Here is a 27,854-nt window from a genome sequence, read left to right on the forward strand (position 1 = left end):
GAGCCCATATTTGGTGCATTTTTAGCATATATTTGTAAGCAGCTTGTACTATCACCACTTGTAGAAACAATTACTTGCAGAGACAGCCAGCCTGACAGGGCAAATGGCTACTGCAGGAGACTTTCTTACATTGTGCTATTTTTCAACAGCTCCCCACTTACAAAATCTTTCAACCTGATCCTGGCTATATCTCAAATACTGAAGAAAGGGAGGAGTTAGTCAGGAGATTGGGCTGCATCCCTTAAGCTAGGGGAAATAGATAGATTATGAAAAGTGAGAGCAAATTGCAAGAGAAAGCTCAGCAGAGCTTTGGGCAATCAGAAGCTTCAGGCTTCACCTGGGACTTGTGTGCAGGAGACCTTTTTGTCTTGTACAGACCTTAGTGGACCGGGAGAGTCTGGGACAAGGGGGTTCAAAAGAAACCAGACAAAGCTGATTCTGGAGACACTTCCTGGATCAGACTCTCTGGCACCATCTCAAAGAGTCAAGTACCAAGTGGGACAGCAATCTGTAGCTACATTTGTGTTGCATTTTCAGCCAATTACTCTGGAAGCTGGTTTTACATGGTAGGTTAGGTATCCACAATGCATATCATGTACCAGGGAAGCTTGTACTCTTCTATTTCAGCATGCAGACTACGACTGCATCTTTCCATAAAGTCCAAAGCTGATTCCCTCTTTAAAAACTATCTTATTGCCAGTGGCCAAACCTTAAAAGATAGACTTTCCACCTAGAATAGATTTCCCATAATGTATGTTCCTAATAGAAGACATGGAAATTTTACATGTCCAGCAGACTACCAAGTTTGAGTATTTGAACAAGAGCCTTATTATTATACAATTCCTTTAAGAAAATATTAATCATCAACTCTTCACAATTCTATTTCTCAGCATTAGTTTTTCATTAATGCTTACATTTATATAAAGATATTTCAGATAGTCAGGCAGACACATGTTTTCAAGATGTTTGATCCTGAAAGCCACTCAAAAACTTTCTTTCCTAATGACATCAACAAATGTTAAATTGGTATTTACGTTTATAGGAGCATTTATATGGTCAGTTTATTTATATTTTTACTTATAGGAAGCAAATGCTCAGTGAAGAAAAGAGGGACACCAGGTTTTTTTTTGCTTGAACTCTGAGGAACTGGAGATATGCAACATAGGAAACATTCTGGTGCTGGTGGAGTGATGGAATGGAAAGAGGCTGGGAATATTTTGTCTTCCACTACTGAGAAGTATAATAGGATCTAAAGTCTGCAAGTGATTTGTAAACAAAGAATAGATGCTTTTCTAGGCAATATACTGCAGTTTAAACAAGAATTAATCCAAAAAAGTCATGTAATGTGTATTCTAAAGTAGATCAGAACAGATTATCACAATAGTCCATTCTGCCTTTGTAATCTGGCCTTAAATACATAAGCACTTTAAAAATAAATCAAGACTGGATATGAAGCAGGAACATGTCCCTATTTTTCTTTGGCTATTGATTGGAATGGAAGAAAATATATAACTGTTTACAGTACTGAAATTGCAAAGAGTCTGAATAAAACAGTCTTAAAACTTACTATTAATATTTTCTATCTAGTAGGCATAACAGAAAAATAAACATCTTAGATAATTTTAAAAAGCAAATATCTAACTAAATAAATATAAGAAATAAATAGATAGTCACATGAATAAGAACTTTGCCTGTAATTCCTTCCTGTCTTCACTTAGATATATTTAAATTTTTTTTTCTCTTGGTTTTGCACCAATTTATTTCCTGACTATCGAAGTGTGTGCTAACTTCAAACAAAAGCTTCTGTGGTCTTCAGTAGACTCATGATAACAATGCTTTTGTATGACAGAATATATTTGCAACAATCCTTATAAACGTATGGGCTAATGGAATAATTCAGCTCCAGGGGAGCTGTCAGATCTGTCTGATTCAGTCCTCTCTCTCACACTTGCAGCCTTTTGGTTTAGCTGTTCCTTACTTTTCCTTCAAATTTCTCCTTTTGTCCAACTCTTTCTAGACTGCTTAGCTTCACCTTTTCACACAGCTTAAGTGCAGATCTTCCTTTATTTGCCAGTCTCTTCAGCAAGCTTCTGTATTTGGTCATTCCCTTCCAGCCCTTGGTCTTTGTCAGACCCTTATCATTCTGGAGCCTTTTCAGGCCCCTTGTCAGACCCTTATCGTTCTGGTTTCTACTCCCAACCCCTTCAATGAAACAACCCCATCTCTTCATTCTATCCAAGCCTCATCTCACTCTGCCCTCCTTTTGTCAGGTAGCTCTAATCAGTCTCTTGAGCCCATCAATCCTGGTTGTAAATTCTTTTATTTCCTCTTCCTAAATCCTCAATCTCACCAGATTCCTGCTTCCAGTATCTCTTGCTAAGGAAAAGCTGAGCTCCTGAGAAACATGACTTGTGACTCTCTATAACAGCTGAAGTGAGGGGCTGGTGGAGGAAAATTGGAAGTCCAGAAATTGTAACAGCAGCCACAATTGTAATAAGAAAAGGGAGAGTGACAGGGAAAGGAGAAGCAACAGTGTGTTCTTGTCAATACAATCTAATTTAAAAATGATGAAACATGACTTTGAATTAACACCTCAGGAGTTGCTCCTACCTTTGTCACAGCGCTCATACACCCTGTGCAAGTTCCTTGGTGCCAGGTTCATTAAGAGATGTGGATAGTGTCATGTACAACACACTAATGCTGGGCTTTCAGCCCCTGGGTCCCTAGCACCTGCAGCTCTGTGTCATGCACTCAGGCTTTGTAACCACTACCTTAGAAGGGATTCTTCAGAGGAAGCCAACTTGAATTTCAGAAGAATTGAGTGTATGAAAATTCAACTTGTCTCTCAAAATTTAAGGCCATTTCTCAATATCTCTGTATGTTAATTTCATTGTTGACAAAATAATATCTGACCTTCTTGTGAGTGTTGCAAAGAATAGTTCATTTATGCTTTCCTAAGCTCCCTCTACAGAAATAGTTTTCTGAGCGCAAAGCACAGCTAAAATTTTAGAAACACTCTTTCAAAAGAGAAAAAATGACACACAAAGGGATGGATAATATCACGAGTAGCTGTAAGTACCAGTCCTGTAGTCAGATTGTTTGTCTGTCTGCTGCTTTAGAGAGTCTGTTTACTGCTGTAGTCAAAAGCTGAAAAACTGTGGCAGGTAGCAGATGTACCAATTAATACCCTGTCAAGGCTGATGGATAGAATGAAAAAAATCCAACTCTCACATATAACTCCTGTGTGGTTTTCCCCCCACATTTCAGGTCTTTGGGGGTCATGAGATACACTCTGTCTCCCCAGAGAGAGATGAAACTGTCTCATTAGCGTCTATCTTTCATGACATTAAGATGCTGCCTTTGAGAAGCTAACTCACCTGTCCTTCTCCCAGAATCCTGAAGTGATGAAGTTCTTTAATCAAGGAATCTGGGCAGCCAGCTGTTGGAAAGAAACAAAAATAGGCATTTTAGAGCTTCCTGTCAGTGCAGTTTCAGCATAAGACACATAGAGGCAGAGATGATAGAATATACAGATTACCTTAGATAAAGAAGATTAGAAAGATTAGTCATGGCTCTGCAGGCACCAGAATACTGAAAACCATCTATCAAATAATCCCTCCACATTTCTGAGCATGCTACCAAGAACACTTAGAAAGGTTATATTCCAAATATTTTAGCCCTTTCCCCAAAGGACTACAAACAAAAGCAAGATGAAAAGGGCAGTACTGTCTGCCAGATACTGCCAACCCTTTGTATAAGCCAAAAAGCCTGTTAAAAGAGGATCTCACATCAAAACATTGGAGCTGCCCAAAGCTGAATTCTGATTCACACAACAGGTTTGGACTTATCTCTAAGAATAATACATGCTTTCCCTGATTCCCTGAAGGATTTAATAGGCCTCACAGATCACTTAATTTTGGCTGTCACAATTATAACCCATTTCACATAAATATTGCTGTTACCCCCTAGTGTTAACACACAAACCCAGAACACAGGCAGAGGAGTGATTACAAGAATTTTGCAATGAGGCTAATTTTCAATCACTACAAACTTTCACATCTGTACCAGCCAGTAAGAAAGAATGTGTCTTGCTAGCTGCCATGCACTTTAGTCACCTGCTCAGACTGTGTTTCCCCTCCTGGCAATAAAATCCAAGGCTTCTGTATACCACTTTTGTAAATGACTTTTGTACACTACCAGAATAATTCCTGACAAGGGATGAAAGAGCAGACTGTGAGAGCTATCTGAGCTTTACTCTTTTTACCATAAATTGGAGCATCTCTTTGTGAACAGAAAAAATTCCTTAAAAGGAATTAAGAACATAGCTCCTCTCAGAAAATGGGAGGAACCATGGTCTTTATCAACCTGCTTTTCTACTGATGCTGCTACAAATAGTTACCTTTCACTCTTAATGACTGCCATTAAAAGAATACAAATGAATTTGGACATAACTGTCAGGAAGTCTCCACCAGCACCATGGTTTTTCTCAAGGCCAATGAGACATGGCCTACACTCACACCTTCTGTTGGCATAGCTAAGGGATGAAGAAGGAAAAGACTACATTTGAAAGCAACATAACTAAAAAGACAAAAAATGAACAATAGACATGTTCTAACAATAACAAGAACAATAGACATTGTCATGTTAAAAAAATGAGCAATTACACTCATAAAAGTCTTGTATTCACATAATTTTTCCACTTAGGGAATTGATTTAAATGTTACTCAAGTCAACCTTTTACTGGTAAATATTTTATCTTCATACCGAGAAGGAGTAGGTGAAAAATGCACCATCTACACAACTTCATCAGCAAACTCTTACAAAAGTAAGACAAGGTTCGAAGTTTGCCCTGGTTTAAGCATATAGTAAGAATCGCCTATTAATGAATTGTCTCTTACTAAATATTAGCATTTATTCCCATTTAATGAAACCTATGATATTCTTACAAGCTTCTTTACACCCACCTCTTCCTCATGCACAAGGGTATTCACATATTTCAACGTGTTTTAGCTCCAAGTGATTATTTCTTAATCAGATTTTATTTTCAACTTCTAGAACCACAACCGGTGTATCACTTTATACTTCTTTTCTCATTTTCTCCATGCTGTTTATTCTTTCCCTTTCTCAATGCACTTAATTGTTCTTGCTACTTCTACCACAGAATCACTGCTATGCAGCACTTTCTTGTATTCTCACTGGGATTTACATCTCCATCCAACTCTGTCTCAATAACTCTTGACCTGAGCCCTGAGTTGTAGTCCAGAACTGTTGTCTTCTCTGTGCTTCAAATCAAAACTTATTGTATATGGCTCCTCTCTCTTAGCCTCAAGTCCTTACATAATTAGCAATATATTTTCTTGCACATGATTTTCCCTGAAAATATCTGCATCGATTGCATACTGCCATAGGAATTTCTAAGTGTAGAGGATAATTATGATTTCATGTAATGCTGCCTGTTCATCTATGACAGATGTTAGCTTTACAACACCAACTGAACTGCATTCTGCCTTTTGGAATCCTTACAGCTTCTACTTCAATCAAGTATTTATCTTTCTTCCCTCCTATCCTTTTCAATTTATTATTCACTAAACTCCTTAAAATTGGAAGGTTTCCTTTTTCTTCCCTAGCAAGAACTTTTTCTCTCCATTCTCCTTGAAAGAAAGATGAGGACAAACTATTTAGAAGAGGGTCTAAGGTGAAAGGACAAGGGATAATGGTTTTAAACTGCAGTAGGATTGATTTAGATAAGATATAAGAAATAAGTGGTTTTGTGGTGAGTGTGGTGAAACTCTGGAATGGGTTGTCCCATTCAAGGTAAAGCTGGCCAGGGCTCTGAGAAACCTTAGTTGAAGGTGTTGCTGCTTATTGTAGGGGGCTGGACTAGATAACATTTAAATGTCCTTTCCATCTCAAACTATTCTATGATTCTATGTAAAACATGCATATTTAAATGTTATTAACCATCCACTGCTGCATCCTCTTCCAAATGCAATATTTTGCATAGTCTGTTTTTCAGACTTGCCCAACCTAGTTTTAAATCTTTTCATAGTTCAGATTTTCACTGGATCTTGCTTAGCTGATTATACAACAGATCCTGACGTTACTAGCAAAGAGAGAGAGCTTAAAACCTATGTCACTGTTGGCATGATTCTTTCCAGCAATGAGTTCAGAAATGTCAAATGCATACATATTGAATTATACTGACACATCCAAACAGTCTGCTGTCTGTAAGAAGTCATCTCAGATTGTCACATTTCAGAAGCAATATTTCAGGGAAAAAAGAAGAAATCTTCCTTTTCTTTTTTTATTTTTAAATATTTCTGGGCATATTTCTGATGTTTCTTATTTCTATTTTTAATTTCTTTTCTGTAAGTAGAACTTTGTAAAACATGTTCTAACACTGTAACCTATTTTTACCAAATATTGGTGAGTTTTGAAAAAGTCTTGGATTGTGTTAAATTCCTGCACTGTGGCTAAAGACAAAGTTCATGACAAATAACCATCCCATAAATAAAACATAAAGAGACTTAAAAAACCCGTCCCTACTCAAAACAATTAAGAACTATTTTTTATCTCACCCACAAATTCCTCCATATATGCACAAACATATTAGTGTACATGAAAACACACATGGAACCTTGATAACTATTAGTAGTTAAGCACAGCACCTGATGGGTTCACTGACAAACTGTACATACCAAACATTTACAGAAAAGTGCATTTTCTAAGTCTTTTATGTGAAACTAGCACATGTCAAATGGTGTAAATAAACTGTGCTTTACAGATTTCTGCTATTTTCTATAGAATGTGTTGAGGAACAGTTTTTATGCCCTCTGTCCTACAGAAGCCATCAATGGTCTCAACAATTACCAAAAATTTTCACTTCCCTCTTCCCAATTATTACTTGAAAAGTACAAGCCTTCATGAAATTTCCACAGACATAAAGAAACAACAGGAATATTAAAAAAAAAAAAAAAATCAATAAAAATTACACCTAGGAAATGAAAGGAAACAGTGCAAAAGCATGGACAACTGGCTTCAATGAGAAGCCAAAACTCAGGATTGAGGATTGCTGCAGACTGATAAAATGGCACCTAAATGGCTTATCCGTTGCCTCTTTTAGCTCACATTCTAACCTATGTGCTTCTTATGTTCTCAGCTGCAGTGACTGTTACAGGGTTTTGCTAACTAGGAAGGTAGAGCAAGATATAAGAAATATAAAACTTATTTAATATTTAATATTTTTATACCACTTTTAACACTGTCATAGTTCCATTGACCTTAGAGCAATCAGATACATAAAGCTAATTTGATGTTTTAGGAATGAGCCTAAGTCCAAGCAAGAAAATAATGAAGGGATGATGCCCAGTTCAAAGGACCAGCAGCTTTATAAACTCACAAGTAATTTCTTTGTCGTTATTTAAAGTTTTATTACTTAAATTAAATTCAAGCATTTTATTTGCTTCAACACATTCCATCATACACCAGTTTACTTGTTTGAATAATATTGTTGTTACTTGATTCTCATATTGCTTTATAAATTAACTCCAAATGCTGTACTTGGGAATGAAAGGTGCATTTAAAGATACAGAAATGTGTAACTGTAAACTTGCAATTTACATTGTGGTATTCTTTTCATAAACATATTTTTAATCTGTTCATATAAGTACATGTATCTCCAGAAGAGGAATAAAAAAGCAAGATTTAGGAAGGATGGATTGATGTCTCCTAACATCATAAATGCCCTGATTTCAATTGGTCTGAACACACGCTTTCAACAACACTTGTAATTAAACTATGATTCTAACTACTACCAATTTAATTACCCAAGTCTTCACATATTTTTTCTCAGACAGAATTAGCTTCTGCTTTTTATTTTTTTCTTTAAATTATCGCTCTGTATGACTTATGTTCTTCAGAGAGAAGGCAAAGAAAAAATTAAACCAAGCCTTTAACATTACATAAAATAGCAAAATGGAAGCAAAGTACGACTGCTACAAATAGAGCCACCTGAGAAGTAAAGTTGGTGTCGATGCCCTGCCTGTCCCAGCCCGGCCCCCATGTCAGCCCTGCCTCTCCAACCTGTGGCTGGGCTGCTGATGTCCCCACAGCACTGCCCTGCCCACCAGGGGCAATCCCGCAGCCCAGGGCTGCCCAGGCCCCTCCATCCCAGGGAGGTGCCCAGTGCCCACAGCAGGGCTGCCCCATCGCTCCTCTCTGCCAGCACCTGGATGGAGGTGCCCTGGCTGAACCGCTCAGAGGGCCAAAGAAAATCACAAAATGTCCTCACTGACCACAGTTACAAGCAAATGTATCTCCACTGCAGGGTTGTGTGCTACATCTTCTGCCATAGGTTTGCAGCATTATTTCATGCTTTGCATTTTGAATTTCATCTTTCCCCAAATGGTATAGTTGTGTGAGATTCATTTCAATGCATTTAAGCATCAAAATGTTGGCTATATGAGTCTAATATACTCCTTGCATGCTTCCTTTACAGTTGATAGAAGGAATACATGCTTCCACAGGGTAATTCCCACCACCCAAGACAGGCACAAAAAAAAAAAAAATCAATCCCCTTATTTCCATTAAGTGAGGAGTTTAAGACAACTTGGCAGGACTTTACAAGTAACTTTTAGACTTTTTAAGTTAGAATATTTGAATTTCACTCAACAGCTGCAATTCCAATAATTTCTACACATGCTTAACACTGGAACATGTAAATTGTAAATTTCCCCCTCACATTTAGTTCCGTGCAAGCTAAGCATTTACATTGTGAGCACAGTGCAACTTCCATTTCTCTCACTACATCAACACTTGTTAATTCTGAAAAGTACATCCCTTTGGCGGGCTCTGAACATAACCATGCAAAAATATCTATCAGTGTCCTTCAAAGGATATCTTTTCACAGTGCTAATTGCTAAACCAAGTTTGCCTCTGGAAAACGTTTTAGATACTTGAGAATAACCACTTCATGCTTAGAAAATCAATGGATATGTTGGCTTCTTTTTTTTCCTGACTTTAGTACAGGTATAAAAAATGTTCTGTATTCAAAAGCAATCATAAAAATCTGGCAGTGCAGCACTGTAATGGCAGGACTTGCAATACAGCAAGAGTTCTATAAATACAGGGAAGTGGAAGCTGGCCTGGGGTGCATGCACAGGAAGGAAAGGTGTCTGGGCAATCCTGCAGCTCAGAGGTGCTTGTTACAGCAGTGTGCATCCAGAGCACAGCCAGCCCCAGCTACAGGGGGACAGTGACTGGGACTCCTGTGTGAGCACAAGTTACCCAGCCCTGCACAGGCATCACTGCTGGGTGAGCAGCGAGGGCAGGAAGAGCACAGCCCTGCACTGAGGATAACAGCAATGGGAGTGCAAACAGGGCAGTAGGAAAGCTGGGCTCAGACTAGACTTTCACACAGAACTCAACAGGTTTGGAGTCCCATAAAGGGTGCCCATTAATTCATTATATCACTTTCCCAATCTCCCCCAAATTGCCCAACTAACCAGAATATTGCTGTGAACCCCACACCTTTCTGCTGCCTGCATCTCCTCCAGGGATAAGCAACCCTGTGCTGGTGACAGTGCAGCCTTCCTATGGGAACTGGCCGTGATTTCAAAGTATGGAGTGACCTCACTGTGCTTGTGTTAATTAAATGTTTGGATGTTACAGGTGACCTTTCCTTCCTTTTGATGTTATGTGAACGTGAACAAAGACAAAACAGAGTGTCTGGAATGCATAAATATTTTACTGAAAAGAGAAAAAGATATGAAGAATATCAAGTAGGTAATTTATAGAATATAAGCATATAAGGCTATATTTGGAATACTGCTTTGTATTGTGAAAAGGTGTTGAACTTTTTCTTTTTCTTGATCTATTTTCTCACAGATCCTACAGAAGTGATATACTTACTATAGCCATTTTCACTATTTTTCTTAGAACACTCATGAGCAATACTTTGGTAAATAGTAAATTATTGAGATTTTTTCCTTGCTGCCCACACAATTTCCTAATGCAGACAAACTTAGAACTTCATTAATTTGTACATGTACACTTACATTTACATATCCCTTCCTTTGTATAAAAAAATTAAATTTTTAAAAAAAGAAAGGTCATAAAACAGTCCTGTGAATAACTTGTCATCTCAAGTCCCATGCCTTACATCTGCAAGTGTGAAAATGCAGAGGATTCACAGGGGCACACAGCTTCATCTGGAACACCAATTACTACTAACCACCATTAATCATAAAATCACATGTCAGACTCAAAACCTTCTCATGAAATCCGTCAGCCGTATGTCTGAAAATTGGGGGACAAACCTTTAGTACCCAAATTTCTTGTATTGGCCACCTTAAAGTTGGTGAAAAAAACTACCTATCCAGAAAAACCAAATAATGTAAGCTAAAAAATTACATGGGATTGTACTTATACTCATGCCATTTTAATAATCATCAGTGTGCAGATGTTATTTTGCTGCATAATAATCTAGAACGAGTAGATACACAAATACATGCCCAAAACATGACACATTAGAGTGCCTCAATATTATAGATTGGTTTGGGGAAAAAAATTAAAAAGCTTATTTCAAAAGCAAGAAATATTGAATTCTGTCCTTTCCAAGTCGGCACAAAAGCTCAGCTCTGCACTTGGGCAATGCTGAACCAGAGAAGATGACAAGCAACGCTTGCATGTGGTTTCTGCACCCAGAGGTTTCTGACCCTGGTAAGTCATGGTGAAAATCTTCACATGGTGAAGATCTTTCCTCTAAGTCTTTAAAAATCTCTCTAAAACTACAAATGGTGGAGCAGCTCTTCAGCTCAAGCAAACTATAACAGCAGCAATTAAGTGGACGGTGCTTACAGGTATCTGTACCAACGAACAAATTGACTGCATACAGAAAATGTAATATTTTGTTAAAAAGACTATGTGCCAGTAAAAGACATATTTAACTGATACTTTTGCTAAGGTCAATATGCAAGAAGAAACCAATTCTCCTAGGAAAAATCAGAATTGAAATGTCATTTTCTCTTCATTAATAACGTCATTTAACAGCATCATGTTAATGTGCCTTTTTTTTTTTGATTGACTTCTCACAGCTGAAGCCAGTAAAAACACATATACATTATTCTGCTGTCACAAAAGCTGCTGAAGATATTCATCAAGAAAGTTTCATGAAAGCTGAATTGTCAGGACACAACACCTGTCCTGTTCTAACCAGTCACTAGAGATGTTAGATGCTAGTTACCCAGCTGAATAGGTTACATCTTTGTATGCTCTTAAATTCAAAACCCTCCAAAGACACAGAGCATATTTTTCACTCTCATGAAGTGCTTGTGAAAGAATTGTGCAAATGGACTGCATCAGAGTTGGGAAAGGATCACATGAAGGGATTGTAGCAAATTCTGCTCGTCTGGTTTTCTCCCATTGCACACAACTCTGGCTTTCACTGCGCTGTTACTCACTCTATTTTAATGATGCTTTAAAGCCAAATGACTAGAAGTAATGAACCATATTAGCCATTTTCTGCTAAGGTTTTTCTTTTTATCTTTGCTACAAAAAAATATCAGCAGGAGTATTGACCTGCCATTTCAGTTTAGAACCTACTTCCTTGCTTCCTTCTTGCACATTTAAAACAACATTTAAACCACACTTGAACAAGTAATGTTTAGTTGCATCAGCATTCAAACCCTGAATTGCATTGAGTTCTGCAATGCCAGCAAGCCTCTGCTTGTTATTTTTGGGGGTTTTTTGGTATATTCTGCACTGCTATGGGACAAGCTGTGGAAAGAGTCTTTCAGAGGGGGGAAATTTTCTAAGAAATAACATTCAGTATTGCCCAAGAGACTGAGATTTCAGGGCAACCATGCAACAGTGCAAACATATTTGATGAATAGTCTGTACCATCTGCTTGCCCAATATTCCAGTTTAAATTATAGGTGTAAATTCACCCACACAATTCTCAGTAAAGTCAGTGAATACCAAACTCATGTAACACAACAAATTCCATGCTGTCTGTAATGAGAAATTTAGCTATGACCTTTACTGCTCACATACAGAAGATCCAGAAACAAAAAATAAAAAAGGAAACTCCCTTCTTCCCACTCAAGTGGGAAGATTTGATTATTGCCAAATTAAATTTTGCAGAAAACCCATTTTCCTAATGCTTCCTAATTAACAGAAGTAATTTCTACAGTTTCTTTACATCAAAGAGGACAAGTGTAGGGCTCCTACCATAACCAGGTGATTTTATTATTATTTTAGTTGAGATACTATTTTAGCACTATTTTAAACTTCTTTTTGGAAGACTCACACCTTCTACCATAAAAACCGTCAAAGTAAAAATCTCATTGCAGGGATCTGGCCTGAAAGGAGCTCTTCACTCTCAGTTTGCTATGTTTTTAGCTCTATCAGCTCAATTCATGAAAGGTTTTCTCATCTTTTATTCAAAAAGTAGTTGAAATCTCTAAAGAAAACTCTGTTCTCTCAAATTCCCACCTTCATGCTGGCACTGGCCTTTGATGATGATCAGTACCTTTGAGAAGGGAAGTGAGAGGTCAGGAGCTTTCAGCATGTGGTGGAGACTTTATGAGAGAGGAGATTGTCTTCTCAGGGAAAATCCAACTACCCCTGAATAAAAGTCAACACAAGGCAAAAACAACTGTAGAAGAATTTCATTTGCTAGTTACTGAAGGGCAAATCCTTAAAAGATTCCAATTTCTGATTAGAGAACTAAGCAAGTGTAATACAGAACTGCTAAAAGGTTTCTAAGCTGAAATTAAGCTTAAATTCACACAGATGTTTTCAAGCTGATGGCTCAATAACAGAAATATATTTGTCATGGTAAATAATATTGTAAAGAGCAAACCCTAAGAATCATATTTTGAAAGTAAATATTTATCCATTTTCCTTTAAAAAGTTGAATTCAGGAAAATGTTTTCCTATAATTTTGGGAGTATAGACAAAACCCCAGTTTCCTATTGCAATAAATTCCCATCTCATTTGTATTTACCACATGAGGTTATTACACTGACTGTGTAATATAGAATAAGCCACTGCAACATCAAGAAATATTTGGCCAGGTGCCAGAGAACAAACACAGCTTTCCATTTTTTAAATTCCAAAACTACTGTTTAAGGCTATTAAAATACAATTCATAAAGGTTATTTTCTGTCCACAGTACAGGAAAATCAATATGCCAAGCTAAAAAAATCAGCAGAAAAACCAAGATGCACACATGCAGGTCTCACTCTCTTATCACACATGCATAAGCATGCACAAAATTACTGTTGGAGAAAGGAAAATGGTAAACAATATCCAGTGACCCAGAAGCAGCAATGCTTTTCTTCCAAATTTTGCATTTCTTTTTTTTTCCATGGGATATGACATCATTCTGTATAAACAGTACATAAAAATGCTATTTCTTTAATCTATGAAGCATTTATAAATCTCCAACATGAGCCTTTCTCTGAGGGCTTAGACAAATATTTAAATTGCTACATAAATGACTCAGACTACAAGGCAAGCCCAGGCTACTCTAAAAATAAATGTTCACGGACAATAAGCCCATCCAACCAAGAGAATTTTAAAAAGCCACAGAATAGATAATGTCTGTCAGAATAGTACAGACATATCTGGATGAATGGCTATCATTTTCTCTTTTTCATGGAGATTTTAAGACAGAAAATAATTTTCAGAACTCTGAAGAATGAAGCAATTGTTTAAAAGTGACCTGCACTCTGGTAAAGGAGTTCAAATCTTCATTGATACCTAATTGTAATATTTTTCTTTCTCCTTTGCAGCAGTGATACATGTGTGCATATCTTGCTGTTTTCTGTGAGGGAACATGGAAAAGTTCCACTTATGAAATGAGGACAGTTTTGCATTTCACCGTAATCAGATCAAATTAGGGCAGGTGGCATCTCTGCAGGCAACATAATTATGAAAAATGCCTGTGTTCAATACAAACTGTCCTTCCAGTCTTGAGGTCTAATAGGACATCAGAGTGCAATCTTTTTACATTTTACTGCCAGCTCAGAATACAGAAGACCACTGAGGGGGGACTACATACTGCTTTCATTTTTTGTCTGTGCAAATCCAGAGAAATAATACATATGTTCCTCAATATTTGCTCTAACATAAAAAGCAGAGTGTTCCTGGGAGTGCAAAAGCTGGTGTGGGGTCAAACCTAAAGTTAAATACAGAAGAAAAAGTAATTAAGTCACTAGGCAGGTCTAATTCTAATAACATTGTGTGAGACAGGCTAATCCCGCATTGCAAACAGTGATTCGTGTTTCTACTGTAAAAAACCTGACAGGCAAGCATAAAGACAAGAGATCATCCTGTCTGTTCATCTAACAGAAAAGAATTGAAACGACCTGAGAGATTCCCCAAAGAGAAAGCGTTTAAGATTTTTCTGATTTTATATTGATATACTGGCCCTATACTTGAACGGATCACTCATGATGAATAGCTGGCAAAACACATTTGAAATAAGCTGAAAATTTAATGCAAAATTCTACTCTACATTAAAGGGATGATATAGCCAGGTTCATTTAGAATATTACTCCTCTGAAGAGACCCCAAGCACTACAATAACAAATGTTATATCAAAGAGGCACTCGGCAACAAATGCAATATGAGTCTCTGTGAGGCAATTTTTCAGTATGTCAGAATTATAATATCACTCCAAGGAAACAAATTAAGCAGCACAAACTTGGCTGTTGGGATCACTTTATTAGCAATACAGTGTTTTCTCCTAAAGAATGCTTTTCTTTGGATCTGTCACTGAAATGGTCTATCAGTTTTATTGGTGCACAACTTCATATTTGCCTATGAAATATAAGAATTACTCTTTCTGCCACATTAAAAAAAAAAAAGAGGAAACAAAAAAAAAATTCCTGATAATTTTTACTTTACAACTGATGTCCAGCCCAGTGTGGGTTTTCTTAATCAGCAGGGATAAACACTTTAATCACAAGGGATCAAACTAGTACACTAGTACCAGTGAAGAAATACTGAATGATTTCTACCTGGTGGCAGAATATCTATTTTTAAAAGCCCATAGGTTTCTAAAAATATTGGCAAAATATTGAAAAAAAAATTCTGCAATTCTGCTCTGATTAGTCATCATGTTGATGTAAGAATTGATTTATTTTTTTTCCCTTGTGTGTAAAGACCAGCCCTTGCCAGGTGGACAGGCCACAGGCCGTTTCATTGAGTCAGAGGAGCCTGTGCTTGTGCTGTAGTGATAAAATTCCAAGGCTGCCACAATTTACCTCAAGCTCAGTGGCTGCAGTGGACCAGGAGCACAGTGGGAGATGGATATGCTTTCCTCTGGGCAGGGCAGCAGAGAACCCCCACAGCTCAGCATTATGCCATCAGAGCCATCGCTGCGCTGAAGTGAATTAGTGCAAGCAATTTCATGAGATTACAGCAGCAATTTGGTACTGAACAGCTGCCACACCACACTACAGGATTCTCCCTCTGGTTTTTACTTACATGACCACGAATAACTTCTCAGTTAATCCAGAGCAACAGAAACCATCCTTGACCTGTACCACTTACACAGAGATATGCTATGCCTTATAATTAATTGGTCTTTAAACTTTTTTTAAACTAAAAATAATTCCATTATCATAAGTCCAATATATCTTCATTAAATCAGCCACTCTATACAATGTTATTTCTTCTGTTATTTGAATGTAGACCATAAAACATGCCCATGATTTCCCTCATCTACACTTTATTTTCTGTATTCTTTTAACAGTGCAGTGTTTTGAAGCTGTGAGCCTGAACACAGAACAGACATATAGGTGTAGGGCCAAATCTCCAACCTTACGTACTGCATATATGAAACCCCATAGGGTACACAGTCCAAGTGCAGAGGGCTGTGGGGGTGTGCATGTGTGCTCTTTTCCCCCCTCCCTTTGGTAATAGGTATTGTTGCAGCAATCATTTCCAATCACCAAAAAAAAAAAAAAAAAAAAAAAAGGAAAATTTATACTAGTGGGATCCTAAACTGACAGAGTTTGTCTCCATGAATGCTGATGCAGACACTAGAAATCAAGACTGCAATGTCTCTGAACCTAATGCTAACATTTAATCAGGTTGATAAGCCAAGTAAGGACCGGTGTCCCCCAGGAACGCCCTCTGCCTCCCACACGTAGAACTCCTCTGTGCCCAGAGGAGAAACAGAGAAACAGAGCTGAGACATGAGTGTCCTTTGTTTCTTCTTTTTATTTTGCAAAATGGAAAGTCAAATTATTGAAACTAATGATAAGGTTAAGCTTATTTTTTCTTTTTCCTCATGCCATTGAAATGCTCCCTTGACTTTGCCTTGTTTCAGGAGATCACTGAGCTGCAGTTGTAAAAAATAACAACACTAGGTCTCATTGCTTGTACATTTACCTTTTGACACCACGTTAACTATTTTTTTCTGTTAAGTACTTCTAAGCAGTCATTTATATGTTAAGTATTGAACTTTGTATCCCTTCTGCCTCTCAATATTACAGCGCTTGCTATGTATTTTCCACTTGTGCCTGTTATGTCATGGACCAGAAATTCATTCCTTGTACTTCTGTCTGGCTCCAGAATACCATCATGCATGACATTCCAGAGACACTTTCTTCCTGACTGAGAACTATTGGATATACAGCTATAAAAGCACACATAAAAGCTAAAAGCCCTTAGAAATACTTGGAGGGGAAACAAAACATCCCTTAAGCATCAAATCAGTTGGAAATTCTTCATACTGCTTTTCTACACCAATTCCTGCAGGATTTGCTTTCTATCGTAGCTTAGGTCTGGTCTGCTTCAGGAAGAAGATTGACAATTATGATAAATGATTCTGTATGGCAGGATTTAGACTCACACTACAGAAAACTATATTTAATGAGATGATCTGATTCTTTCTTAAGGATCAATAATTTATTTATAGGCAGGGGCCTCAAAGGTTAATTTTTAGTGCTTTACTCACCAAGATATCCAGCACTCAAATGACTTGTAAGGGACATACAATCAGAACTGGCTAATCCACATGAGCTTGTTTAAAAACATTGTCAGATTAACAAATCAATGATACTTACACACTACAAAATTGGTTTCCACTTAAAAGCTGAATGGATTTACACAGTTTACATGCAGCACAAATCCTGTTTTCATGTAATTTAGCAAGGATTCTGGGAAAAGTGATTCTCCCCTCTCTTGTCAATTTCCAAGACACAAACTGGCCAGCAGAAATCCTATTGCAGTTTGACGGATATGTATTCAGGGGAACGGGAGGAGGGGAAAAAAGAGAAATGTAGGATTTTTGATGTTTGGCTATATGTTGCTGTCACTGATCAATTTCCTATCTCTGCTTCCACAGATACCTGTGACTTTCCATTTTGAGTTTTGCCCTGTTTTACTGGTTTTACCAAGAAGTATGTCATGCCTAACTTGTGAGACTTCGATGCTACATCCATTCAACAGCCCATTGCAGGCATTGCATGAATGTAATGGCAATGAGTGCTACATTCATGTTTTTTTCACCCATTTTAGCATTTTAATTCTGCTCACACCTCTTGCACTCATCATAAGAGAGTCAAACACATGACTGCCATCAAACATTCTCTAGCCTTGAATGAGAAGTAAACTTTGCTGCCACAAATTCTTTGCCCATGTTTTTTCTCTCTCTTTTTCCCTTTCTAGCTATGTATTTATAGTTCTCCTTTGAAGGTTGTGGAGCATTATCTAGTTTTATTTTAATTTTTTGTTACTTCTGTATTTTGACGGTAAGTGGGTTTTGGGATCACAACACACTTCAGATCATTAGTACTATAGCCACCTTCACTGGGATGATAACAAATCAAGGTGGCAAATATCTGCAAGCTAAAATGATATTTTTTGTAGAATGATCACTGAATGAGAGCAGTTGTGATATAAAACTGATTCAGATGACAGGTGCTTAATTAACTAAAACTCCAGAAACTCCAGTAATAGCTTCCTAACTTCTTTCTATACCTGGAAAATATCATGAGAAGACAAATGTAAATATTTGCAATAAAAAAAATATACCACAGTGTCAGTTTGCATTTTTTTCAGTCTTGTATCCACAGATCCTACTGAACTGAAGGTTAATGTTAACATTCAAAGACAGACTGTGCATAATCTAAGAGGACATGCGACATTTTTATGTTTCAGGCTAATGCTTTGTGTTTTTGTTCTTCAGGACAGTCTCATGTAGGAAAGTAAGCTAATGTCATTGACTATCTCAATACTAAAGAGATAAATAAATAAATAGAGACAAAGCAAAACACAACAGAAGTGGCTGAAATAAGTGGCATATACACAGTACAGTAAACAATTTTGCTGTGCAGCCTACTAATTTGTCCCAATCTAGCACAACCAATTACTCCTGCCTCAGAGACTCCTTATCTCAGATTTTCCAAGCCAGCTACCCACTATTTCTTGATAAAAGACATAACAGTATTTCAGAAAATTGCAGATTAGATAAAGAAGAAACCCAGTGTTAGAAGTAATTGCCTGCATTTTTCCCCTCAGCTATCCAATCCTCCATCCAAATAGTTGAAAAGCTACCTTCCAAGTTAGGTCTTGGTAATCCAACTGTATGGGCTACAAAATAATAGGCTTGACAATATTATAGAATTGTTGTGCTTAGCATTACTGTCTGCTAGCAGAGGATGGGAAAATAATCTTGGAAAGGTCAGCAAGAGCAAGAAAGGACTGTGTTGAATTGGACCCCCTCAATGCTGGCTGGACATAACACACACACTCATGACAGAGTTGCACTGCTAAGCTCCACAATGCACAAAAGATAGAAATCATTCAGCCCTGCTTTATCCTCCTTCCTCTTCCTTCTCATCCCCCTTCAGGGAAAGAAAAGGTATCTTTGGTTTGGGAGAAGCTGGAGCTGCTGTAAGTACTATAGATAAACAAATGTACTGAACCAAACACAGAATCCATCTCTCAGTACCCTGTCTCTGGCACAGGTCAGTAACAGATGCCATGAGAAATGCATGGCAAGAAAAAGGTTAAATATATCTGTATTTCATCCTTATCTGCACACTGCCATTTAGGGACATTCTATGATAGAGGATGCAATCAGATTCTCTTCCTCCATCTTGGGAATTCTCCATTAATCTATCTAGTCACTTTGAGAACCCTGGACACTTTTGGTCTCTATAATATCCTTAAGTGTTAAGTTCCATAATTTTAATTTGCAGCATGTGAGCTTCCTCCTTTTGCCTTATATGTGCTAACTTATAGTATGGCTATCTCCAGTTCTCACATAATAAAAATGGGTAAATTCCTATTACTTTTTTCCGCTCCCCTTATGATTTTAGAAAACTTCATCATGTCTTTATCCAGAAGACTCTTGTCAGAACAGAAAAAAACAAGCATTTCATCACACACAAACTATTCCTTACCTCCAGCCATCCTTGCTGCTCTATGTTTAAATGATAGCTAGCACTCTTTTCAGGGACAATAACCAAAACTGCCCTTGGAATGTGCAGAGCAGGCTGCACTCTTGATTTTCCATGGAGAAATAACATTTTGTCATTCCTAAAGTTCTTAAGATCTGAATTGCCCTTTTGAAATCTGATCTGCCCTTTTGATTTTCACTTAGTGCTCAGATGATATTTTCAGTGAGAGCCACCCAAACAAGAGGCCAAACAAATGAGGAAGGAGATGAGAGACCAGTGCCACTCTGTCTACTTTTGCCCTTGGACACTACAAACGATGCCACCTCTGCTTCCTAAGATGGCTTACTGGAAAGCCTGTTAAAAACACCATTGCAGCAGTGTTGTGCTGTAGGTCAGCTCTGCAAACTGAATTGCTTTGTTACTCCATCCTTGCACCAGGGCAGTGCAGCAGCATCCTTGCAGCTACCTCAGGATGTGGCCATGTACTCCATCAGCCTAAATCACTTTCATGGCTTCACCTCAGCCTGCCCCAGCACTGGGACTTCCCTGGTGCTTGGCACACCCCGTTGTCATGGCATGGCACAGCTGGCCTCCCCAGTGCCCCAGAATCACTGTGCTGCAACATGTGCTGCCAGCAAGCAGCCTCCAGTCAAGGCTGCAGAACGCCTTACCTGGTCTCTAAGGAGCTAAGAACTTGAGAGTTAAGCTGTGGTGTGAGGTATGAGGGCAGGAAACAAGATGGACATAAGTCTGATAATCCAAAACTCACACGTGAAAATGAACAACTAAATGCTTTTATCTGAAAGTTGAAACCAAGGGACAACAGAGCAAACAAATAGAAAGAACAAAGAAAATTATCATCAGCCTCTCTCTTTTCATCATCTAAAGAACAAAGATTTCTCTAAGAGCACTATATTTACCCTGTATTAAGTAGCCTTGTAATTTTCCTTATACAGATCAGGCAATAACAAGAAAATTGCAAGGATCATTTCATTTTCTGACAGATGAAATGGCACAGGATTGGAAATTCAACACTAGACAATAACTGCTCATTAGAATTTCTCCACTGTCCCTGAAACATGTTATTAAGCTATGTAAGAGAAGAGTTAGGGTAAGCAACCTTTAACCACACAACATTCACAAAGGAACTGTATTCTTTATGCTGTATAGAATCTGTCAGCTTCTTATGTTTCCATCAATGCAAAGAGAAATGGAGACAGAAAGCATTTTGCATATGTGCCTTATAGATTTGAATTTCCAAACTATGAAGAATGATCTCTCTATACCCCAGCTGTGAAATCCTGGAGCTTCATAAAGAGACAAAGTTCCTTGCAAGCCAACCTGTGCCTGCACCATGCTGGAGCATTCGCTCTTTAATAGAGCCTGTATTCAACTCATGCAGAAAATTCCTGAGGATGAGACAAAAAATTTATGTGGTGCCCTCAGTTTTCTTCTCTGTGCTAGGAGACACAAGGACTTAAAACCTAGGCAACATTTGACCTATAATAATTGGAAAATGAAATCTCTATTTGTAGCTTAGTCTTTCATCTGCAGATCCCTCTGCAGGTTTGGTTTGTGGGTTTTTTTTCATCTGTTGTCTTCTGAGGACAAGCTCTTTTTCAATTACAAATCCTGGTTATGCTGCATCTAGGTGTGCAAAGGTGATACATTAATTTTTATTTATATTATAGCTGGTCTGAAAGCCTCCCTTCTGTTAATGACCCCACTGTGCTAAACAGTGGGTGAACATGTCACATCAGACAGATGATACAATCATTTGTGCATCTACAAGAGGATGCCATGTGTGACAGAAAGTGTGATACAGAATGCACAGCAGATTCCCCAAGGGAGGGGCCCAAAGCAGAACAGGAAGGCTGCCCATTCTTTTGTGCTGTGGATCTAATGACCAATGCAAAACTGGGATTTTAACTTTGTCTCTCAGCATTCTTAGCTGTGAGTTTGGCCTCACTTGCTGATCTTACATAAAAAAATACTACACTGCCAAAGATAATTCTCCAACTACTCTTTAGAGAAAACCATAAAGCCCATGTCTTGAACTTATGGAATAGCTATACCAACAATCTTTAGCTGACTCAAAGCTGTGTCTGACAATGATAAGTCAGTGCTGCCACGTGATTACCTTGGGAACCTCAACTGAAGGCAATGACAATTGAAAGTTAAAACATCTGACTCTGAATCCTCACTTGTGACTTTGTGGAGAAAGGATAGTCACAGCTGCACAACAAAACATCAGTTCCGTATTTTCTGACTTTTCTCTTGAAGTCTTCCAGTATTTAAATATGGCTCACTCAACATTAATGTATGGATTATATAAGATGAAAAAAATACAAGATCTGCCTCCCAAAGTCTTTTATGGAATATATTAATGTACATACTACTCAAGAGACTGAAGGGCTATCCTCAAGAACAGTTTAAATTAGCAATTTAAGTAAACAGTTTAAAAGAGTTTAAATTACTAATTTCCATTTGCTAGGTACAGCCTGTTTCTTTTCCCTTTTCTTTAATTAAGCTGGCTTATTTACCTGCTTGCTGGAAAAGGAGTTATTGGAGTCCACCCATTACTAGCCCTGAAGGTTGCACAAAAAGCCAGAGGATGCCATTTAAGTACCAGCTCTCACATAATTATTCTGCTTTAGCAATACAACTAGTTTTAAAGCAAACTTTAGGACCTGGAGCTCTATTTTAGACATAATTTTGTTAATAAATTGCTTCATTGTTAGCATACAATCTGCAGTTTATTTGGTCTATAATATTCTCCAGTGATCATTAAGATAAATCTGAGTTCAGTGCTCAGAAATTAACTCTCTCAATTTTGAAGAAAATAGGGCTTTGCTGGACAGGAGGGCAGATCATAACCCCAGCAGCCAAAATAATAATTTGTAGCTAGTGAAAGAGAAGACCAAATGGGGATAGTTTCAGCAGGAAATTTGATGGTAGCTGCACAGGATGAGGAGACAGGGATTGAAGCTTATAGAAAAACAGAGAACACTGAAGACACACACTTGCAGCATAGCTATTTTTCATGTCAGGTTTTCTTTAACCTGCAGACTCTCAGGCCAGACCTATTAGCGCACTGATCATGACACCTTGAACCAGGCACTGGACTGCATTTGTGGGACTGTGGCCAATATTCTCCTGAGAAACAAGGCCAGAAAGCAGATGGGTTGCACTGAGGCAGCTGCAGCTACCAGCACCCCACTGACACAAGGAATGATGCAGAAAAAGGGGGCTGTGCTGAGACACAGCTGTAATCAGAGAGACCCCGCGTTCCTACGGTATGTGGGGAGGCATCCAAAGACAGGAGAGATAAGTGCACATCTCCCAGGTGTAAATGGCCCCTCTGCAGGGAAAAAACATGGTGACTTTGCTGGTAGAGCGCTATACTCCTTAGTAGGAACAGATATGTGAAAAAAACCAGTAACAGATAAAAATTTAACCAAGAATTGGTGGCAAGCATGAAGGTGACAAAAGCAGCAGCCCCTTGCCACATATGCTAGACACACAGCTCATGTGCTGCTTCTCAGAAGCATGAGACCACTGAAAAATTGCTAGAGCACATACAAATGGGCTCAGTCCTTGCCCATGTTTGCTTGCAAGGACAGGAGCTGTCCAATATGTGTAATCTTGAGAATATCAAAAGGGTTGGAGGGTCTGTAAGCACACATGAAGAGATGGCACTTCTGGAGCTATTCCCATTGATCCTTTTGGATAAGTGTCAAAGATCAGATAAAGATAGATATGATCCAGAGGTAAGTACAGGTGGTTTTGACAGGAACATTAGTCCTCTCAACTATGGAGTGGTGTTCCATGAGCACAGCTTCCCCAACATCATCTCAGGATGGTTAAAGAAGTAGATGAAGCTAACTCACAACTTGCTGCAGTGTCCTTGGAGAGCTCAGAGAGAACAGGTTTGCCTAAGTAAAACCAGTGAAAAACATCTTCAGGTCCTTGATTTTTGAGAAATAATAGCAAACTTAAATAGCTGGACTGACAGTACACTCGATGTTGTCAAGATCCTTGCCTCTAAGAAGAATTTTGGCTGACCTATCACTCAAGATCCTCTGTGGAATCCAACTGACAGTGATAGCTGCAGGGTCTGTGTTCACTGTTTTTCATTTTTCCATATTTCACATGCAATTTTTCTAACAGTGACATATATTAACATTTGTGCATCGCACAATGTACAATTCCACTCAGGAGGACTGGGAATGAAGAGAGGTATTAAGAGGTACAGGCCTTGTCCCTTCCCCCCCTAACCTCTACAGCCAAACAGAGGCTGATTTATCTTATGGTGTGACTCTCAGCAGCCTATGGAGTATTTTCATTTCTGCCAAGTGCAGTGTTTTAAATTCATTTTGGCATAAAGAGACTGCTCAACGTGCCTTTAACAGACACCCCTTTTCTGCTCGTCACTCCCTGCAGTCTCTGATGGCAGCTCCAGAGCTCTGTGCCATCAGCCAGCAAGGGAAATCTTGGCTGACTACATGATGTCACCTCAATTTCACACTCTGATGAGGGCCCTGGATGTGCTCCATGACAGCATGTCAACATTTAAAAAGATAAAGAGACTGCTGTGGTAGAAAAAGGTAAATGGAGATCACCAAATACAAATGTGAGCCGCATAGTATTTCTGAATCTCTTATCTATACAAAACATACAGGTTTACCTATCACTGAGGAAAGCACTTCTCCAGTCTCTGCAGAAAAGGATGTGCAAATATTTCTTTGTATTTCTAAATTCCCTTTCATGTGTATCATATATGATTTTTTTAATGAAATCACATTTGTATCACCACAAGGTAATACACTAATAAATATTTAAAAGGAAATATTTTTGAAAGGGCATATCACTGACCTAAACTCAATCAGTAATGATAAACTCATAATGGATTTAAAATAAATGTGTGGAATGAAAACACAGCAAAAAAAAAATTTGAATATTCATCCCCAAATAAGAAATAAAAAAACCCCCTATCAATATACAGCAAAGTGAGTACCCCAAGACTTCAACTAAGTAAATCCTAGCCCTTACATTCAGAAGTATGATTCTAATAAATAATCCACAGCATTTATGTGTAAAGAAGTCCAGGGGGCTGTGGCTGCCTCACAAGAGCTGTGGACAGAAATAAATCAGGACTTTGCCTTATGTGAACTGGGATTTGATGTGACCTTCATGCTGCAGACCTGTCAAGCTGCAGCAATGATGAATGCAATCAGACAGCTATTAGACACTGTTCTAATTTAGACATAGCAAAACCTATTGAGTAATGTCAAATGAAACAAAAAGCAAGACTGGAGTGTGAAAGGGCTTTAGTTCCCTTTAGGTAAAATTCAAAGGACTTTGTAACATCAAGGCCTTGCTGAGCTGGGCATGAAGGCCTTGCAAGTGATGAGGCAAACTATTGACTGAATATGGCATAATCCTGTCACAATCCTCAGAGAAAGCTTGAAATTTCTAGAGGGATGCTGTGTTTTTGCAAAGTTTTGAGCTAGGTAGTTAAAATAATTTTGAAAGTTTGCCTTTCTTTTGTTCCCGTGTCAATAACACCTAAAAGATTACTTCTTAAGTAATCTTCAGATTTAAGTAATTCGGACTTCTTAATGTGTGAAGCAAAGCAGAATTTATTTCAATAGTGTTTTATCATCTCAGTTAAGACCATTCCTATGAAGAATACTAGAATAATTTTATGTGCATCAATATCTAGATAGGCAAAAAGAAAAGGGACTGAAACCTTCTCCCCAAATCGAAACTATTTTCAATATTTTAACACATGGCTGAATATGGTCTCCAAGCCCCTTCAAACTCTTATGTGGAAAGTTCAGGATATAGACAAATGTGAAAGATCTGAAACATTTTAAGAGGCAATGAAGCTATAATTGTCTTTTCACCTACACACTGGCTCAGTGTAGTAGAAATTCAATTTCACTCCTTCAGAATTTTTAGGAAAATAGAGGATGTTTTAGGCTTGGAAACAAATTTCTGCTGATCAGATGTGATAAGTTTTTCAGCCTGTGCCAGATTGGAGAAAGTCTATAGGAGAGTTCAGGTCTAATAGAGGGATTAAATGGAAAAAAATTTAAGGACAAATTCTGGCTGGGACTTAGAAGTGACTTTATGGTTTTAAAAGCAAATGCTTGCTAGAATCACCATGAAACTTAAATTGTCCTTGTCCTAAGTCATAATGACATAGCTGTTAGGATGGAATAAATAACATGATGCCAAATGCACAAAATAAGATCCAACAAACTATGAGATCTCAAAAGATCAGAAGTGGAGAAAACAGGAGTTGCAATCCTATGAGGATTACCTCCTGCTGTTTATGACAATTCTTTGGGGTGCAGAGCAGGTCTGCACACAGCTGATCCAGCTGCACACCTGAAAAGCAGTGGGACTCATTCAGCCCTTCAAAGACATCAGGTAACCTAAACCATTTCAGTCAGTCTCTGTAGAAAAGAGACAGCATTGTGAGCAATTTGGGATTAAAATTGCCAGAATGGTCTTTGCAATGTTTGCTAAACACTGTCAAACTAGTCAGAACCTCAGCTTAACTAAAGTAAAGTGCAAATCTGGACACAAACATTTCCTTGCTTTTGTCAGAAGTTATGCCTCAGCAAAGGGCTAATCTGCCTGAGGATAAACCTACCAAAGGGAGCTTCAGTGGGTCTAACAATCTGTTGGTGCTACATCAGTATTATCAGGACTACCAGTACAGACAGTTTTGCTAGGTCAATGAAAGTCAGACAAAACCCCTGGAAATTTAGGACAAATTCTAGGAGATCAAGAAACAGAAATTTGTTTCTGTGAAACAGGTTGAAGTCCTCCCATAGAAAGATAGGTGACACACTGGCTACTTTTCCACCCTTAAAAAAACACAATGGTAATTTCTATAAATGATCAGAAAGGGTCATAAATAAAGGACCCAAACACTGTACTGCAATGGAATAGTTTCAGAGAAATAACATATCAAGAACCATTTCCCAAAAGCTTTCTGCATGCAGATGCCTGGATTGGAGGATTGAAACTCTCCAGCATAGCGATAGGCAGCCTTCATGTGCCTGGCTCCCTGCCTTTTCACTTTTAATTCACTGCTCTAGATACCAAGGCCAAATCTGTAGAAAAAAACTTCCTACTTCTGCTCAACACCACACATGAAAAGTTCCTAGTTAGGAACCAAAAGTTCCTAAATGTTACCTTTTGGATCTCTAGTTTTATAACCCAAGAACGGACCTCGACTCGAAACTGATCAATTACTCCCCTGGAGTTAGTACTAAGTCACTATTTAAGTCAGTGAAAGCAAAGTTTAAGCTCTCATTGTCCTGAAACAGAAGCAGAATTGGGTATTTTTAAAAGACAATACAGATGTAGTGCTTATAGCAAAAGGTAAATTCTTTTCAAAGAAAACTTCAGTCCAAGCAAAGAATGGAAACATAATTTTCTATCTGCCAAGTCCTATTGGTGAAATTATGTACAACCTTACTTTCTGGAGTGAAAATTTCAGAAATCTAGGTTTTGATTTATGTTATGTCCTGAGGAATAAAACACTAAAGATTTACATTAATTGTGAGAGCTGGAGGAAAGAGAATCATTTGATATGCTAAATCTTCTTGTGTATGAACTGCTCTATTAGCTTACCATTCAATTGTTTTAATGACTAAACTCAAAGGCTTCTATCAAAGAAATTACCAGTCTTAATAACAGTATGAATTACTAGTAGTTTGTTAATTATTCATTTCAGTAGCCATAAGTTCCCTTTCCTTTGAGACCTTATGAACTTCAACTACAGCAGATTTATGGCTCTACTTTGGAAATCATTACTTAAATTTAGTTAGGACTTATTATCTTCCCTTACAAATTGTTAACATTAAGTTGCCTATAGTGAAAGGTTTTAATAAAGAGAAAAAGTTTGTAAGTTTAGATTTAATAAGGGCTTCATTTCCCCTGGACAGCAGACATGTAGCAGTATCAACTCTTGGAAGCAGTTTAAATGACTGCTAATTTCCTAAAAGAGACAAAAGTTAAACTTATACTTTTTATTTTTGAGCTTTCTATTTTGTTCCAGAATGTTTAAATGTACAAACCACACATAATTACCAGTGTAAAAGCAGGGTAAATTTGTATGCTTCACTGAGTATTTCAGTACTTGTGGAGGACTGTGGCAGCTCCAACACACAGCTCCTTAACTCTGCCCTGAGGGCACGGAAGATTATCATTAGACACACTCAAGGGGCTCAGCTCTCATTCCCTTTCTAAAAAGAAGAAAACATTCAAAAAGGTAAATGATAACACAAGGAGTTACAGTGAAGGGAATGCACACAGCACACATAGCTAGAAAGCAGTGATGTACTGCTAGCCAAGGGTACTGCAGAAATGTTTAATGCTCAGTAGTCATGTGAATGCTTGTGCTGATGTACT

The 27,854-nt window shown here is 38.0% G+C and overlaps 1 protein-coding gene across 1 annotated transcript in view; it reads right to left on the minus strand.

Annotated features, from left to right (window-relative positions):
• The window catches only part of PRKN (parkin RBR E3 ubiquitin protein ligase), a 675,844-nt gene that overhangs the window by 118,272 nt on the left and 529,718 nt on the right, over positions 1-27,854 (minus strand). The window contains 1 exon segment of the mRNA XM_059469512.1: positions 3,378-3,439. Coding sequence (XP_059325495.1) covers positions 3,378-3,439 — 62 coding nt within the window.

The sequence above is a fragment of the Ammospiza nelsoni genome, chromosome 3 (assembly GCF_027579445.1).
Source record: "Ammospiza nelsoni isolate bAmmNel1 chromosome 3, bAmmNel1.pri, whole genome shotgun sequence".
Classification (NCBI taxonomy): Eukaryota; Metazoa; Chordata; class Aves; order Passeriformes; family Passerellidae; genus Ammospiza; species Ammospiza nelsoni.